The sequence below is a fragment of the Ambystoma mexicanum genome, chromosome 7p (assembly GCF_040938575.1).
Source record: "Ambystoma mexicanum isolate Mex_15411 chromosome 7p, UKY_AmexF1_1, whole genome shotgun sequence".
NCBI classification, from domain to species: domain Eukaryota; kingdom Metazoa; phylum Chordata; class Amphibia; order Caudata; family Ambystomatidae; genus Ambystoma; species Ambystoma mexicanum.
In genome coordinates this window covers 1441163-1454440 of record NC_090939.1, presented here as the reverse complement: position 1 = coordinate 1454440, position 13278 = coordinate 1441163, and the positions used below count along the sequence as shown (strand labels likewise).

At 44.6% G+C, this 13278-nt stretch overlaps 1 protein-coding gene across 4 annotated transcripts in view; it reads right to left on the bottom strand.

Annotated features, from left to right (window-relative positions):
• MAB21L3 (mab-21 like 3) overlaps positions 1–13278 on the bottom strand; it is a 330989-nt gene that overhangs the window by 272444 nt on the left and 45267 nt on the right. For all 4 annotated transcript variants that reach the window (XM_069635643.1, XM_069635642.1, XM_069635640.1 and 1 more), the window contains one exon: positions 2459–2599. In XM_069635643.1, the coding sequence (XP_069491744.1) occupies positions 2459–2599 (141 nt within the window). The remainder of the gene's footprint in view (positions 1–2458; positions 2600–13278) is intronic.

The following is a 13278-nucleotide window of genomic DNA, read 5'->3' as shown; positions in this document are numbered from 1 at the left end:
CAGGAGGCGTGGCTAAGAGGAGCCGGGATATCCACGGGCCAGAGTCAGCCCTTGCCGCCATGTCAAGAAGCATAGCTAGGGTATATGAACTCTACCGCCATTTAGACAAAGAGATTTCAGTATGCGTTCTGTGTTCAGTTGGTGGATGGTGGACGAGTTTGCGGTCTTTGAAATGTGTTAGAAATGAGTGGCCGGTTTGGCCCACACTCCCTCTGGCACCAGGGCACCAGGAGCTTTGTGTCTGTGTGGGCACTTCCTGTTTAGTTGCTGCGGGATGAGGGCAGCGGTGATTCAGTGGTGTTTTAACAGATAACTCATTACAGGTTTGGTGGTATTTCCTGTGAAAATACCACCAAACTAATTTAACATTCCCGCGTGCAGTAGGCGTCATATGGGTCATTCAGTAATCCCCCGTTTTGGAGCCTGAAAGCACCCCATGGGGAATAGCAGGATGACTGCACGTGTGAATATCTCATCTGGGGTGTATGTGATATAATCACTGGAAAAAAACATTGAGGGTGACTCGATGTCTCTTCTAAAGGCACTAAACACCCTTCTCAACATATTTTAGGACTGATGCAATTATATAAACAAACTCCAGTCCTAGAATGTCTGGGAACAGTGTGGGATAGATCTTTGAAAAAAAATATCGAGCCGCACTGAATGTTTTCTTCCAGCGATGATATCACTGGAGACCCAGAAGCAGGTGTTGAGTCAGACTTTGGCAGAGTGGTTACATACCTGTTGTTCTGAAATAATCGAGGTTAAACCTCCACCCCCAAACTCGTAATGAGGCCCTAATGTTCAACTGCTTGGGAAGGGGGAGGGGTCATTGGTAATGGTCCCAGGAGGCACAGCTGAGAAATGATTGGTCCAAGGGAGATCAAAGACCATTTTCAGGCAACGTTGGAGGCCGCTGTTCGGCCTCTTTCACACAGCTTTTAAATCTCCTTAAGTGGCCGATCTGGCTGGGGAATAGACACATCCTCCCGTGTGATTGCTTTATGCAATGCAGCTATGACTACCCTCAGGTATGACGTGGCCTCGGGTGTCACGTGGCCTCGGGTGTCACGTGGCCTCGGGTGTCACGTGGTCTCGGGGGTAACGTTGCTGTCACGTGGCCTCAGGTGTCATGTGGCCTCAGGTGTCACGTGCGCTCAGGTGTGATATGGCCTCAGGTGTCACGTGGCCTCAGGCGTCACATTCCATAGGTGTGATATGGCCTCAGATGTCACGTGCCTTCAGGTGTCACGTGGCCTCTGGTCACCTCCTCTTTGTGCTGCAGATGTTGGGTGTCCACCTGGTGGTTCCTCCAAACACAATATTGGGCAGTTGAAGTTATTCATTAAAAAATGGATTCTAGACAAATCTTCTCCCTGCGTTTAAGGACAGAGGCGTCGAGAAAACTATAACTATCAGCATGTTATTGTGGTCTGTTTATAAGGGATTTTCACACAAAGCACTGCATTCCAAACATATGTGCAGTAGAAATTCCTCCGCGGTGTACTGCAGGCACAGGGCAGCGCCTTCTCGGCACACTGCTGTCCAGTACGGTTTGGGTGTGTTTGACTAAATAATTTTTGATTGCAGCAAACTGACCGCAATTTATCTACCCGGGGCCCAATTTAAAAACACATTTTGTGTAATTTTGTTTTTGGTCCCCACCTCCAATTTTAAGACAAGGTGTGATTTACAAGCACAGACAAGATGTGACTTACAAGCACACAGGAGTTGTCGCACGATCCTTTTGCAACCTACTCCATCCCCATTCAAGGCTTCTGGAGCAACGCAACCAAGATTGGACCTGACTCAAGAAATGATAGCTTTATGAGCTGCTGATCAACACTAGACCGTCCCACAACTCCTATCCGTGGTTCCAATTGTACACAAACCCACGGGAAACCCCCTCTCTCACCACCACACCATCCAGATGAAGGCCTGTAAAGATTGGCTACCACTGCAGTCACCCATGGCCGAAACACAGTCGTGTTGATTTTTTATCCTCAGTGTTTGAATCCATCCACTGTCAAAGTGTCGTGCTTGACAGCACTATCTACTGTATGTTATATTGCCCAAGTGTTCCTTCTCAGGGGTCAAGGCCCGTACTATGTATCATAACATTTGCCCAAGGGATTGGCTTCGGTTCAGCACCACCTTCTTCATTTGATGACCTTTCTCTCGGTTCTAAATCTAGTTTCTCTGTGATTGTATTTAATTTGAAAATTCATCATGCTGTGATGACAATGAAAGTGATTGCCGATGATAACCATCAATAATAATGTGTGCATTTAATACAGGAATGTGTGTGTTATTTGGTTCCTTGGCCCTGTTCATTTGTGCGCTTTAATGGTCACTAATCTGCCCTTACTGATCCCAGACTCCGGGTCTGCCTCCCCACCGACCTGATCCAGGTGATCATTGGCCCAGATAGGCTGCTGCGCTTCGCCCAGACCCCTACCTTAATGTTGTCATTGTGGATCCCGGAGTTGGAGATCGACTGGAAGCGGGAGTCTTTCAGGCTGATCTCATGGGTCAACTGCTGGATAACTTTCTGCACCTCTTCCACCATCTTGGAAACCCGGCGGCGCCTGAGATCCACCTGCAAAGGCAAGAAGGTGCAGTTACTGAACTGAGAGCAGCTGGTAAAGGGAGTCTCACAGCCCACCCGAGGAGAGAAAAAACAGACACACTGTAGAGGAGGTGCCAAGCTCGATTCACACTCCAACCGCCCATTTCGAAGTAACAGGAATGTTCACGCCGAAATATGTGACGTATGATGAAGAAATAAACCAGCAGAGAGCCGCAGTGGGGCTCTGTCCTGTACCTATCAGAAGAACAGCACCTATCGAAGTACCGACACCTACGAAAACCTGGACTGTAAGATACCCATTGAGAAAACCATACCGACAAATGAGACAGAATGATTGTCAAAATGCAATACCTGAAGAAGCCAAGAAGATACTAAAAGAAGACGAATGGTGACGTCATAAAAACCCGGACTGACTCACAGATAGAAGATACAATGACCTGAGAATGATGAAAAGAGATGAAACACCATGGATAAGTGACATCCCAAGTCTAAAGTGAAATGATGGATGTCAAAATATCAGAAACCTATGCCATGAGCGTGATGAAGATATTCAGCCAGTTTAAACGTGTACATATGCACAGTAACCACAAGAAGCACAGAAAATCGTGAGGCTTGCTTACTATTAGTAGTAAAATAGATTGCGGCAAGCGCCACCTATACAGATCTACCTCAAAAGGAGCACTTTATAGAAGTATTCTTCCATTATGCACAAGAGTAGAATTGACCAAAGGTTACTAAAGGTCTCAAGAGGAGAGCCTCGCAGAAAACAAATCAAGAATTAAAATGGAGAGAAACTCAGACGAAGACTACCATGCCAAGAAGCCAAGGTCGTATCAGCTGAACTAGACCAACAGTGGATACAATTAATGAGAAGAAGAACAGCGTGTCCTGTTCAGAAAGGTCAAGATAAGCCACAGATGGCAGACGAATGACAGAATTAAATCAAATACATGAAACTGCATGGAGAATAAGACAATTTCACGGCGTCGAAATCACATGACCAAGCAAGCAAACGGGATGAAACTTTTATACCTACACATGGACCCTTGCCATGCCCAGACGCCTTAACTTTCCCAGACCAAGAAGCAGACTCGAGACCAAAATACAAAGAAATCATTGACACATGACCACTGAAGTGATGATTGATAGTTGCAATAATTAGAGGGAGGCTGGTGGTGCAGACGAACTCCCTGCACCTGGCCGGCCATTCTGAACGCTGCTAAGCAAGTGGAAAAGTATGAGTGGGGTTGATGCCAACCCAATCATAGTGGACCACGTAATCTAGGGTCCTATAGTGAGTAGAACCAATGGGACGTCGTACTATCAGTGACGTCTACAGTAGCCATTTTGAAGGAAGGGCTTAGATGCCCCACCTGATATCCAATCCCCTCACTTTGTTACCATATACAGATATAGTACCTATATTAAAGTTACCTTCCTAGAACCAATTAAGTTGCATGCTAAGTTTTGAGATATTACACGTCAGTGATGACGAGTTTTTGGTATAAATGATGTATGTTTTCTGAAATTAATTTGAGTTGAAGCGAGAAGGAAAATCGAATGATTGCTGATATTCATAAACTCCCTGTTTTTTGTACTTGTCATTAAACGGACTCCCTTTGCCAAACCGTTGAGTTGTCATTATTGATTTGATGCGAGAGTATCAATCTGCATCCCCATCCATCTCAAAGGTGCTGCTGCTCAACTGAAAGTGCTGTTTGGGAAACCCCCAGTCCTATGGGTTGGCTTGTGTCCCTGCTACACACTTGGTAGTAGAGATTGATGGTTTTCGATTATCGACTAGATAAGACACCCATTGGACGTCGACATAAGTAACTCTAGGTCCTCGGCAATATCACAAGTCCTTTGCCATCTGGCTAAGTAGACTGAGAGGCTCCTCATAGATAGTGGATAGTCTAAGTCTAAGTAAAACCCTGCAGGTTGAGGGCTGAAGGAACCTGTGCTTTCCCCCACAAACCCCTCCCCGTTCTACAGGCAGCTGATCGGACGAACAGCAAGGAGAAGCGGTAGCGAAGGCGGTGATCCCGAGCATCCAGAGAGGAAAAAAAGAAATGCGAACGGTGAGTGAAAAAAGACTAAATGCTTTGGCAAACAGTTGCATGCCTTAGAACAAGTAAGGGTAGGTAACGGAGGGAGGTGGGATAAAACATAACGACAGAGTAAGAGTGTCATATATATAAGGGGAAAATATTGACTCAAGGGTACCCGAGCAATAGAGAGAGATACCGGGAGGATACCCGAGCATAAAGGGAGATACCAGGAGGATACCCGAGCATAGAGGATACGCCCAAATACCTAGGCTTTAATATAGCGCTAGAAGAAGCCTGCATTTAAAGTCTTGAATGAATAGGATGACATGGGAGATCAGAATCGATGAAAGAGGCAATCTGAAGGAAATGGGCCTAAATTGCATGTCAGAATAATGATAGGGGCATGAGATTTATCTAGTCTGTCACGTCTGTCTTGTGTTTTTCTTTTTTCTCTGATGTTACGAGGTAAGAACACTTTTGGGGGAAATAGCATGAAAATTGTGCGATTGTATAGCCTGGATGTTGTATGACATGAATTGATGGTTGTTGCTTGAAAAAATAAAAGTAACATTTCTGGGGAAAAAATGGGTTTGGAGCTTGCGACAGTTGATGCTCGCTCATATTGTTGATTTTGTTTGAGAAACATAAAGCATAACAAGGTGTTGTATGAGGAGAAAATAAATAAATTTAAGTATGGAAGACATTACACCGTTAGTACACTTGTGCAAACAGTTGCCAAAGCATGCACATAAGCTGAAGTAGTACAGGGCAGAATGGGTTAAAAGGAACCGCCCACAAAATGTTTATGCCACGGCCCCAAGGTGGATCGCTATCTAAAACGGTCCTGCAACACATGACAACATATTTGCACGCCACGTATACTGGCAAAAAGTTAGATAAACGCCTGGCAAGTTCAGAGCTTTGGAAAATGTACAGAGGATAAGGAGGAGCCACCATTAGATTGGAAACCTAACATATGCACAGAGGGGGTTGAAACGACTTCTGCGCCACCTGCCCCGTCTGAAACAAAAAGCGAAGTCAGTAAAGACGATGGATTATATCCGTTGAGGGAACTTAAAACAGCCACGGGATATAGCAACCCCGCAGATGAGTCACCTACGCAAAGTAGGGATGAAAACCCAGACAAAGACAGAGATAGAGATATCACCTCCAAAGTCCCGAGGGACAAGGAGAGACCCAGGAAGGAAAAAGGAGATCAAGCACAAGCAAGTACATCTCTAGATATGAGTAGAGAGGGGAAAGAGATGGAAAGGAGATGAGGACAGAACTGATGAGATGGCATTCACACAGAATGATGGGAGGTCAGATTTTATTGAAACTCGATGGTAAAGGCATTGAGGACGTGAGACAAAAGGGAGAGTCAGACGATTCAAAATGGAAAGAGAAGGAAAAGGAGAAAGGATGGAGAGACGAAAGAATCAGGAAAAAAGATAGACAGAAACGAGAGCAGCTGTATTGCGAAGAGCAAGAAAGGAAATTAGATCATAAGTCAAGAGCAGCTAATGATCAGGACAGGCAGGAACGAAGAATAGAAGAAGAACAAAAGATACGGGAGAAGAGAATAAAAAGATGAGATGAATGGATGAGGAAATACAAAGGGCAAATGAACGTAGGGATTTGAAGAAACAGGAAGAAGATTGAGTCAGAGAGGAAGAGAGTAAGCGCAGAGTGTTCGATGATGACATAGAACGCAAGCGAAGACAGAGGGCACGGGATCTTGAATATCTGGAAAAAGAGGTTAAGAAACCTGATCCAGTGGTAAACTGGGAGCACATAGAAGAATGATTTCCCGAGTACGATTCAGTACCAGGCACGTCTAGGGCAAACATCGAAGATGACTTCGACACAAGAAGCATCGGAGAAACAATCGATAGAATATATGATGAAATGGGGCTGTAACAGGTACCCCAAGGGAGAGGAGAGGACAAGCGTCTTGAGAGCACTCAGTTGTATGACACTGAGGATGCCTCCCGAAGTAGCAGAAATAGAGACCTGTCCCTAGATAGGTTGACACTAAATAGGAACGAGGAAGATGAGAGGAGTTACACGAGTTGGGCACAGACAATATCAGATGCAGAAAGAGAAGAATATTAAGAAAAGGAAGATGAGAGAAGACACGAAAAATGCTTCTTGAGGGGAAAGGGAATAAGATGGTCAGATTCTAGTGAGTCTGCACCTAAGGCATCAGAGTCAGCCACACAATAAGACCGACATGAAGGAGTATCTTACGATCAGAGGGGGGTGTCTCCACCGCCCTGTGTGAGCAGACATTGCCAGGTAGACGGCGCTGCAGGAATATTACCCCTGCAGTGGATAGAAAAATGATGAGAAGAAAAGGAGTGCCATGTGTTAGAATTCCCGTTGCTCGAAAAAGGAGGAATGAGGCCACAGTATATTCCTTGGCCACACATGGATAGAGAAAATGTGAAAAATAAGCTTCCAAAGTTAACATCGGGAGCCGGAAAATGGAAAATGGATACATGATCTAGAAAAAATGACGGGAGGTAACACGTTAGCTATCGGGGACATAAAGGGTAGTTTAATCGCCATATTTGGTGATAGAGCTGACAACGTGTGGACACAAGCAGGTTATCCTGCTGATTGCTATACCAAGATACTTCTGACACGGGAGCTATAATGACACGCAAAATGAAGGAATCAGAAGATCCTTTGCTTTACATTCACTCCTGGGTGCTGGAAACACATTAATCTTGGGGGAAGTACATAACTGTGTTTTACCACATATTATGCCAAGGGCTACCAGATCAGGTACAGAAGCAGCTCAAGAAATTGGTAGGAATCGATGCCAAACCGTGGTCTGAAATACAGTTGACCATAGCTCACTTTTGCAGGCTACTGCAAGAGAAAAATCGCAAAAAAAGGCTGCACGAAAAGCTGAAGAGGCAAAGTTAGTGCAGAAGAAATTGTCAAAATATGCCATTGAAGGGGCGATGATAACTAGCACAGAGGGATCAGACATACAACAGGTCAATAATCAAAGGCAAATTGATCAAGGCAGTAATGGGTTTTCCCCCAGAGGGAGAGGGTTTCGAGGAATAGGTTTCCAGAGTAATCAGGGAGGTTTCCAAGGTAACCAGGGAGGTTTTCAAAATATGAAAAATGACAATCAGGATATGTCAAATAGGCAAATAATCAGACCACCGCCAATATGTTGAACGTGTGGGATGACAGGGCATCTAGCACGCACATGCAGAAGTCAAGGCATGTTGCAAAATGACCAAGTAACAAGAGTAGGAATGGTGAATCCACCTGTGTTTTTACAGCAGGGTGGAAATGGAGTTGCACAAAATCACACGGTGCAGCAGCAAGCGCCAGGAGCACAACAAAGCTTGCAACCTCACAGTATGACAAGTTTTCCATAAGGACAGTCTCAACAGTCGCTGATGCAACTGTCACAGACAACAAGTGCAGGACAGGCATTGAATTCTGGAATGAGAAATAACACTGGTGATGGAGGTAGTCCATTCACTCAGCATGGGACGTTTTATATGGACTAGGACAGCTCACTGGGAAACCTGATGTGTTCTATCCTATCAGTGACACCAGACCCTCATGAGGAACCAAGGGTAGATGTCCTCATAGGGGATAAAGAGTATTCCTTCTTAGTTGACACAGGTGCAACATGCTCGTGTATACATGAAGGCAAGTTTTCCTTGTCCGGCAATGCCATAAATACTCAGGGCTTCTTAGGAGCAAAAAGTCGTGTTCCTTTTACAAAAGAACTTCCAGTCTCTATAGGAGAACGTGACATGAATGTGCCACTGCTATATTCAAGGCAAACGCCAGTAAACATATTGGAACGAGACCCAATGACGACGTTAAACATGACAATCTCGTTCATGGAGAAGGGCATAGTATGTTCGACTCCAGGAATGCATTATTTGAACGTATGCAAAATGATTAGAGCATACGTGGGACAAACAGCTATGAGAGCTGCTCCATTGGAACCAGAAATATTTGCGTATGGAGTGCGTATATTAATGGCAGGGCTACCAGGCCTTGCTGACAAAACCATGAGATCCCCAGATGAGTTTTTATTTAGGCCAAGAATACCTATGCATGAGGAAAAGGGACAAGTGTTTCTCTTGGCAATACACACAGCCATCGTGCGAGGGAGAATGGCACTGATCGATGGTTGCGATGATGAAGGCAGGCAATGGTGCACAGTAATCGCCATTGAGGAAGGATACAGATTGACTGACGTCACTGATGATGATCTATTTGATGAACAAACAGGTGTAGATGAAAGGACAGTTGAGGTTAATCTCATTTATTGGGTGAGAATGATCAAAAGAGAAGTGCCCCAGAAAATGATGCTGGCACAAAAACGTCATGAATATTTTGATGACAACATGGCCCAGGTGCCTGTCTCAGTGTGGACCACAGGCCCTTATGAAGTAGGCTTGTTGAAAGGAGCAGGAGAAGTAAGGATTGCATTGAAACTAGGATCAATTTTACCAAAAGCACGATAACATTCCATGTCTAGGGAAGCAGATAAAGGTATTTTTAAGACAATTTCTACTATGATGGAGCAGCGCATCTTAGTGATGTCAGAGTCGTCATGCAACACCGCGGTGTACCCTATCAAAAACTCAAAGGGAGGGTCTTGGCGTTTAATCCAGGATTTAAGGTCAATAAATGCTATTGAAGAGGCTGAGTTCCCTCTAGTCCCTAAACTGTGCACAATCCTATGTAATATACCAGTTGAGGCAAATTATTTCACAGTGATTGACTTGCAAAATTAATTTTTCTCAATCCCATTGCACAAAGACTCACAAGATTTGACGTCATTAACGTTCAGACAAATTCTGCTGCACAAGGTTACCTCAGGGGTACTGTGAGTGTCCTTCGATTTTCAACAGAGTCCTGCAGATGGACTTAAGCAATATTGCATTAGAGAGTGTTGTCTTACAATATGTGGGTGACATCTTAATTTGCAGCACAACAGAAGAAACGTGCAGGCACAATTCTATTCAGCTATTGACTGTATTGGCTGAAAAAGGATATAAAGTTGACAAAGAGAAGTTACAATACTGTCAACAAGAAGTGCTGTACATAGGCCAGCTAATATCACAGGAGGGGAAAAGAGTTACCCCTGAAAGGGCTGAAGCCATATTAAACACAGCCAAGCCACACACGATAAAACGAATGCAGAGTTTTCTAGGATTATGCAATTATGTCAGGGCATGAGTCTTTGACTACAGCTCTTATACCAAGCCCTTGTTACAAGCTCTAAAGAAGGCACAGGGGAGGAAAGAAAAAATTGAATGGACTGAAACCATGGAAGAAGGATTTATCGAACTAAAAAGGGCAATTTGCACGGCACCAGTTTTAGGGATTCCCAATTATGCAGCAGAATTCTACCTGTTTTCACACACGGATGGCAGTGTTATGATAGCAGTACTCACACAGAGAACCACGTTAGGGTAAAAGCCCCTGACATACTACAGTAGGAATTTGGACCCAGTGATGAGAGGTCACTTTCCATGCGAACAAAGTTCAGCTGCCGCAGGGTTCGCCACAGAGAAGGCTACAACCATTGTGATGGGATGCTCAATGACGTTGTTCGTCGAGCACGCACTATTTGCTATTCTAGAGAAACCAAAAGGCACATTGACATCTCAGAGAGCTTCTGCATATGAAGTGATCATATCAAATCCATTGTTTAAGATAATTCGATGCAAGATCGTGAACCCAGCTATGTTTATAGCAGAGCCAGTCACTGAAGGAGAGCCGATCCATGACTGCGCGAACTATGAATAATTTTATGATGAGATTCCCAGAGTGAAAGAAAATGCATTGGCAGAAGGAGAAATTGTCTTTGTTGACAATTCTTCGAGAATCGATCAAAATGATGGGAAAAGGTATACAGGCACTGCTGTGATAAAGCACACAGCAAATGGAGAATTTCAAGTTATTCAGCACAGGCTGCAGAATTATTGACGTTGATACTCACACTTGAGAATCACGCAGACCAGGAAGTGACGGTGTACAGTGACTCCACCTATGTGACATCAACAGTGCAAGCAGGCTTAGCATGCTGGAAAAGGAGGTGCTACCTCCGAGTGGATGGCACGGCAGTGCAGCTCGCAGCCCTGTTGGACAGGCTCATTAAGGCACTACAGCTCCCAGTGGGCATAGCGGTTGTGAAATGCGGCAACCCCAAAAGGCGACAGAAGCCAAGGGTGTGTTGACCAAAGACGAAACAATAATGAATGTGGAAATAACTGATGTGCATGAGAGAATGATTGTTGCACGAAGTAAACCGGACAGTTATAGTAATATGGAGAAAACCCAATTAATGGAACTCCAAGGGGAGGCACCACAGGAGGATAAAACTCTCTGGAAGCGGCAAAGGTGTTCTTTAAACCCCTCCGAGAGCTTGTGGCGACAAGACAGCACTGGTAAAACGGTGATGCCTATAGCCTTATTGAAGATTGCACTGGGACAGTTACACTATCCAGCATACATGACGAAAGAGAATTTAGCAGAGACGATTGCTGAAGACTTGTTTATACTGAACTTAGCGGAACACGTTGCATTTTTTATGGTGAACTGTATAATCTGCCAACAGTTCATGGATGGGCACACACTACGAGTAATTAGAGGAGTCATCCCAAGGCCCAATGGACCTTTTCAATACTTGCATGTCGATTATGTCGCTATGATTCAAGTATGTAACGCATACAGGTACCTAATCGTTGTGGTGTGTCCATTCTCTAGATGGATAGAAGCAGGTCCATGTACACACCCAGACTCTACCTGTGCGGCCAAATTTCTGTTAAGGGAGGTATTTCCCAGATGGGGAATATGTGCGGTCATGAGATCAGACAATGGGCCTCACTTTGTTAGTGCAGTCTTTGAACAGATCAGCTTGTTGCTTGGTATAAAGCACAAGTTTTCTTCGGCCTATCATCCTCAAGGTAATGGAATATGCGAGAAGCTCAACGGCTTGTTAAAGGAAAGGATAGCCAAGTTGAAGCTTACTCTAAAGAAGGGATGGCTACACTGCCTTCCACTGGCACGGTATGCGCTCGGAAACCAGCCTGGTTCTGACCACCACCTTACGCTGCATGAAATCATAACAGGCAGAAGGATGCACACACCACTGACACCCCGAGATAGAGCTAGATGTGATGCTCAGCCAACAGGGGAAGTTTTAGGATCTGAAATGCAAAATTACTTGAATTGCATGACATCTTGTCTTACTGTAATTTCAGGACCGGTGCAGTGGCGACAAAAAGGATGAAGGGGAGCACAGAACACAGAAGGAGATACTACAACAGACTAAATTCAGGGTTTACGTGTTCCACAACTGTTTCCTGGGGACATGGTCCTGGTGAGAAATTACACAAGAAAGAAGTGGGACGAGCCAAGGTTCAATGGTCCATTCAGAGTGGAGGACGTAACTCCCTCTGCAGTCAAGCTACAGGGAAGAAGAGCTTGAATATTTCTGGTTGACATCAAGCCATACATTGGAAAAAGCCCCCTGCCTGCACCCCAATGTGTAGAGACTACAGACAACGGGGAAGAACCACAGCACGTGCAGACGAGATCCATGACGAGGAAGAAGGACGCATGACCAGCAAAACAAAGACCAAGAACTTTTGTGTAAAGTTGTGGCTTAATTTTGGACATTTCCTTTGAGAAAAAAAGGGGATAAGGACATAAAACACAGACAATCTGTGTATCCTAGTTGCAGGGTGAAGAAGAAAAATTGTACGTATAAGCCACAACATAGGTTATTGACTTTGAACTTTGGACTGAGGCATACTGAAGCCTTGACAAGAAAAAGATATGCCAAATTTTGATCGAGGACACATAAATTGGAGGAAAATATAGTATCCAGACTCTTTTCATACAGGAGCCTTATTCAAACTTGCTTACGGTGTCCCACAGCAGTGACATCACTAAGGACATTTTGATATATTTTGAGTTAGTATTGAGATCGTACCCGTCCTTAGAGGGAAGGCTCACTAACATCACTGAATTTCTTCAAGACCCTGAAAATGAAAAGACCATAAGCAGGCTGCTCATCGTGATTGCCGAGCAGTTTCTTGTGCTTCCGGAATACAGGGAGGACAAGACCAATGTCCCAAGCAGAAGAAGCAGCGAATAGGCTTGTCAGAGTGCTATTCTATCACTAAATTGCTTTGTGAAACCTAGGCCTTTCTCCCTTTATTCAGGATTCTCAAATGTAGGTGTGTTTTCTCTGCTGTCTTAAAAATGTGCCTTTTCTAGCTCTTAATCCTGAGCATCATCATCTTGTCCTACTGCTCAACTTGCTTGGCTCTCGCTGTCTTGTCTGCCTACTCTAGTGTGCTTCCCTAGTATTTTCACCTCTCTCCTTTCCCACCTACTCTATGGTGCGCTCTCTCTCTCCTATCTTTTCTAACTGCTTCTCTATTGACTATCCTGCTCTCCTCACTAAATCTGGTAGGAAAAAGTTTAAAAAGGACATCCTGGTCTCCAACCCAGGCCTCCCTCTTGCTGACGCCTATACCAGTGCCTCCTCCAAGGAACCTCTGACTGAGATCCTCTTTGTCGTTCCTTCGCCAGACCTATGGACCCCTCATATGGTCTCTGTGCTCTCTC